Source organism: Gavialis gangeticus, unplaced genomic scaffold (assembly GCF_001723915.1).
Source record: "Gavialis gangeticus isolate Ggan-Ray unplaced genomic scaffold, GavGan_comp1, whole genome shotgun sequence".
Lineage (NCBI taxonomy): Eukaryota > Metazoa > Chordata > Crocodylia > Gavialidae > Gavialis > Gavialis gangeticus.
This window is the reverse complement of record NW_017728993.1, coordinates 24,862,928-24,868,650: the sequence shown is the minus strand read 5'-3', so window position 1 is coordinate 24,868,650 and position 5,723 is coordinate 24,862,928. Positions and strand designations below refer to the sequence as shown.

General features: G+C 44.4%; 1 protein-coding gene across 1 annotated transcript in view; it reads left to right on the top strand.

Moving 5' to 3' along the window:
• The window catches only part of MAST2 (microtubule associated serine/threonine kinase 2), a 242,575-nt gene that overhangs the window by 171,378 nt on the left and 65,474 nt on the right, over positions 1–5,723 (top strand). Inside the window, exon 7 of the mRNA XM_019501382.1 lies at positions 1,323–1,477. Coding sequence (XP_019356927.1) covers positions 1,323–1,477 — 155 coding nt within the window. The remainder of the gene's footprint in view (positions 1–1,322; positions 1,478–5,723) is intronic.

The window sequence follows — 5,723 nt, the reverse complement described above, 5'->3', positions numbered from 1 at the left end:
ATATAAAAAACTGTATATGCTATCAGCACTAAAAATGTGGTGTTTTTCAGTAAGTCCTGGCCAGTCTTAGACAGACTTGTCAGCACTTGGCCTCAACTACTAAGCTATAGTTCCTAGCTTTTTTTCCCTGAAAGCTCACTAATATCTTCAGCAGCAAATAACTAGAAAAACAAGCATAGGTAAGTTGAAATTTGGGTTGTGCATGCGTCCTTGGCCTTGATACATTTGTTGCTGCTGCTCAGCGCTTGAATGCATTCAGCTGCACTGAATGCAAGTGGTAGTAATGAGGTACGGCCAAAGAAGGGTTATCCAGTTCAGCGGTGCACAGTGATTACTCCATGAGAGCAATACAGACCGGGATGTCAGAGAATAACCATCGATGTCACAAGACCACGTGGAGTGTAGCACTCCGGTTGTTCAGCACCTGCTGAGAGTCTTGGTTTTTTCTTGAAATAGTATGTTCAGTGAGTCCTGCCAGATGGAAAAGTATAGCAGTTGCACCCATTGGTTCTGTTTTCCTAGTTGCGCTTTAAGCAACCACTTGCTCTCACCAAATGTACTGTTCAGCTTTCACATTAATTTTCATTTAATTCCAGTTTTTGCTTGGTTCAGCAGTTAAAACTGTTTAATGTCTGTCATTACACCAGCACACGTTATAAGCAGAGCAGATCATTTAAAGATGAATAAACTCTTCACCTCTTTGTAATAGAAAAACAAGGGAAACCTTGTTCATCATACAGCCCTGCAAAGTCAGCTCTCCTCACTTTATTCCTGCCTGCTCAACTAGAGAAGAAAGCTGATGGGTAAACTAGGGAGGAATGAAATACAGATCATTTACAATAGCAAGTACCAAAGAGAGCCAGTAAAGGATGCCAATTTTCACATACCACACACCTCCATAGCATTCTGCATGCCAGTGAAATCTCTGGGCTGAGGGAGCATGAGGGGGGAAGAAAAGAAAAGCTGCTCACTACTCCAGCAACCTCTTTGCCCATCCCAAAGAGACTTCTTAGTTATGCACCTTCCCTTTCTCCTCCAAATGAATTATCTTCTTGATCAAATTGAATAGTTCTGGAGCCGCGGGAGTTTGTTATCCCTTAACCAGCCTCCAGAACTGGTCCTGATCCTAGTGGCCTCAGAATTACGCATGCATGTTGAACTAGCCTAATTAGGAAAATAAAAGAGGCCCCTGTGCTGGTGAGTGACTTTCTTTTCTGTCAAAGGCTGTGCAGTCTGGCAGGATCCATCCCTACTCCACTCATTAGCTGTCCCCTGTGCATGTGTTTAGCGTATTTCTTTTCTGTATTTTTTTCTGTACTCAGTCATCATGCTCATCCCAGGAGAAGCTGCACCAGCTGCCCTTTCAGCCAACGGCCGATGAGCTTCATTTTCTGACCAAGCATTTCAGCACGGAGAGCATCACTGACGAGGAAGGGCGTCACTCCCCAGCCATGAGGCCCCGATCCCGCAGTCTCAGGTGAGCTTCCCTTGCCACTCGCTGCACGGGAAATGGTGTCAGTTCTCGCTGCCTGTCTGTTCCAGCTGTAAGGGCAGCAATGCAGAGTTGTGTCCCAATAATTATAATTCGTCTGACCGACCATTTCTGAACTTGACTTTATCAGGAGGGAGTTGTAGTTCATCGTTTGTCCAACTCTACCATAAATCTCTAAGATTACAATTAATGACATCATGGAATACGTTTTAGGTTTGATTCCTCTGAGGCCAACTTGATTCCCAAATGGTTTTTTTCTGAGAACGTTTCTTTCTTGACATTAGGGAACTGTTTTGTCATTAGAAGTCATCAGGAGCAAGTCTGCCTGAAGAGATGCATCAGCTCCTAGTATAAATTAAGCTAAAATTGTTGTTGGACTGTGACAGAAAGTCTCAAACAGTGCTTCTGTAACAGTGCTGGAAGCAGTTTTGTTACCAGTTACACGATTTGTTATTGGTTTTGCTATTAGAGATCTTTGTCGGTCAAGCAGTAGCCAGCTATGAGGCTATTTTATAGTGCAGAGAGCATTTCAGTGCCAAAAAGCAGGGGTGATTGGACTTTAATCTGTTTCTTACTCAGGTCCACAACACATCAGTTATTTTAATAACCTGTTCAGTGTCAGGGCAGAAGTATCGTGTAATTACCGTACATGAATGTGTTGGGCCAGATTAATGAAATCTGTGACTGGGAGGTGCAAACTCCGCAGCGGGGCACCTTGTGTCACAAAAATCATTCGCATGGAGATGTTGGGGGTGTTTTCACTGCAACTTCTATTTATGCTCCTCACCTGGGGGTGTGGGAGAGAGGGATTTTAATTTCAGACAAAATCCAAAGGAGCCCTGCTAGCTGCAGTCACCGAGATAGTGTACGGATGCTGAGCCTCCAGCCCACGAGCCAAATGCTACCCGCAGAGCCATCACATCTGGCCTGTGGGGCTCCCCACAAGTCCAGAAATTTGGCAGTGGCGGAGCAGTCATTCTCCCTCCTGCCAAATCCCCAAGCCCTGGTTGGGGCCAAGCTACACCACCTCCCCCCATGGGGCTGGGTTAGAGCCCCTTCCCTCCTGTTGGGGTGTACCTCATGCCTCCCCCCACTCCAGAGCTGGGTTGTGGCCTGGCCTCCCTCCCCCACACTTGTGGGGCTGGATCAAGCTCCTTTCCCCTTTGGGGCTGTGTTGTGTCTGGCCTGCCCCCTCACCTCCCCTGCACAGCTAGATGGTGCCTGCTATGGCCACCCTGGCTGGATCCAGCCTGAGGACAGACCAGGCGCTGCCAATTCAGCCTGTTGGGGAAAAAAGATTGAGCACCACTTAGTGCATTCATCCAGGGACCATGGGCATAGGGACTTGTTGCAGAAATTGAAGTTTGATCCACGGTGACTCTGGCCCAATGACTGTTGAGCATTTAAATACCTGGTAAGTGGTGTCTCATTGCAGGGTTAAATTCATGATTATTTGTATGTTCTGAACTACAGTGCAGGTTACATGGTAATTACGTTTGGATCTACCAAGTGTAGTTACACAGTAATCTACAGGAGCAGGTAAGTAGTGGCAGTAGCTACATGTGTAGTTGGTGACCTCTATAAATCACCGCATATTAAGAAACTAGTTAAGTGACTCATACCTCATTGTTCAAATCTTTTTGAACAATGTCTCAATTCATTCCTATTGCTGCCTCCCTTAACACTGGCTGTTGCTAATTAAAGTCCTTGTAGTGACTCTAATTCACTATAGATAAGAAAGCTACTGTAGGTAGAAAAAATACATTCACTAAAGTAGTTAATGATCCTTTCTAACATAGACATATTACTGCTGGGATAATGAAGCATAAAACGTTGCTTATATAAGATTGATCTGGAAATTGAAGTGAAGAGCTTACATTTGTGCCCTCTTGTAAATATGAGCTATCAACACACTTTAATTCTGTGACCCAGAGTGACAGGAAACTGGGCTTTACCACATTTAAGAATTATAAGGTGTAAACAGTGGAAAGATTATGCAAATTCAGTTGTGTTATATGAGCTCTGAGATGCTGGTATGTCACACCTTCCTCTGCTCCAGAACACCTTCCAACTCCTATATTAGAGCAGTCTACCCTGCTATGGTACCTATATTTATTGTAAAATATACATTTCTGGGCTTAATTTCATATTCTCGGCTCGCTGTGGCTAGGAAGAGTGATGCTGATTTACAGCAGCCTCTTTCTGGTCTATTTAAGAGCCAAGGGGCATTCATGTTAGGTCATGTCATCTGAAAGAAAGGTCACTTCAAATGGCTGCCCAACTTAGCAACATATGTGGAGGCAAGATGAGAACTCTGGGAGAGGACAACATACTGCCAAAAAAGAAAAGGAAGCTTGACACATGTAGGGTGATTGTATTTCCAACTTACATTGTTTGCTAGTAAGTACTTGTTTGCTTCTGCCAATGCCCTGCTGATCCTCAAAGCCAGCTTACCTGATGAGATGATGTAACATCCACGTCTCACCTCTTGATTTAAAAAAAAAAAAACAAGCCTGAGTTGTAGGATAAAATTTGCCCAGCAACTCACCTCAAACATTTTATCTTAATAGGCGTTTGATGGCCTACGAATGCCTAATACTTTTCTACTCTTGCCAAGCAGCTCTGGTTCTCTGGTAAGATCAGTTGCTTCCAGTTTTATGTTCTCAATTTGACTGTCGTTTGCATCAAGGGTCTTCAGCAATGTGTCTGCATAGTTGCAGCATATTTCCAGCTGCAAGGGCATATTTTGATTAGCCTGGATTAGATAATTAGCTCCTAAGAGCCATCTCATAGCCAGATGTCTTTTCTTCAGTTCATTACATGTGTGACTTCCTATAACCCCTCAAGTTGTTGAACAGCTGGAAGAAGACCTCTCTACAAAGGTAACTTTTATGGACCATCGTAGACTTCACAAAAGCCAAGACTTGTTTCGAGAGGGGAGATTCTTGAAGATAAGAGACTCCCCATCAATTCTTGGGGCTTCACCTCTGTGGACAGTGTGATTCTTCATAAGGCTTCTGGGTCTTTTGACCTCTTCCGTCTGCATCACCCTTCTGCTCATCTGCGAATGAACTCTTCAACATTGTATAGCATCTCGTTATACACCCAGGAAGGAAATATCCTAAGCATGAATGAATTGTCCCCAGAAACCAGACAGGGATGCCCTCAGTCTCAAAGTTTGGGTAAACCACACATGGCCATGTTGGCATCTAATCAGAATGATATGCAACTTGGAGGCTATGGGACAAGAATGTGGCTCACGTCTAAGGGTCATCCTTATTGCACCAGCATTCACAGAGACCAGACATCTTGTCAAGTGCACTATCAAGTGTACTGTTGTTGAATTGGAGCAGTTGCCATCTCTGTGCCTTCCTTGATCCTCAAGTCATTAGAAAGAGCCGAGAAGAAAGAGCAGTTGCTATCTCTCCTAATGACAAGGGAGAATTCTTCATCTAAATCCAGAATTGCTTCAACTAAGTGCCTAGACAGCAGTGTAAAACCTGCTGACTGTTTCTGCTCACAGAAGGTCAAATAAGAACTATTTGAGGCGAGATGGGGGACCCTTAACTCTGAAATGCTGTAGACCAAAATTGATGCTCTTCATGTTGTGCAGGTAATCATGATTGACAATCCCGTGCAGTCGAGGATGATTGTCTTTCATGATTGCCTTACCTGTAGGTCTGGAAATGGCTGATGAGGTTGATTCGGGATCAGTAAGTACTGTTGCAACTTGGGCGTGTGTTTCCATGCAGGACGAGTGGCTCTGGATTCTTGGTTTGGTCCATAACACACTGATTTTCCTGCTTTTCTATCTCGTGTTGTCATGAGGTGTCAGAGTACTGAGATCCCTGGAACAGACTCTTCATCCATTTGGGGCAGGCCTGGGCAATAGTCTCCCATGAGTTGATATTGATGTTGTATTTTTTCCAAGTTGGCCTTGAGGACATCCCTGAAGTGCTTTCTCTGCTTTCCTCTTGAGTGTACTGAGCTGGGAGAATAAAACTTGCACTGGGGGGCTGGAGTTGGACACTTGGATGACATGGCTGGCCCAGCGAAGTTGGTGTTGGATGATTATCACCTTGATGCATATGGTGTTTGCTTCTGAGAGGACGTTAACATTGGTGCATATGTATTCCCACTTGATTCAAAGGATCTTCTGCAGGCAGCATTGATGGTACTTCTCCAGTGACTTGAGGTGTCTTCTGTACATTGTCCATGTCTCAGCTACACA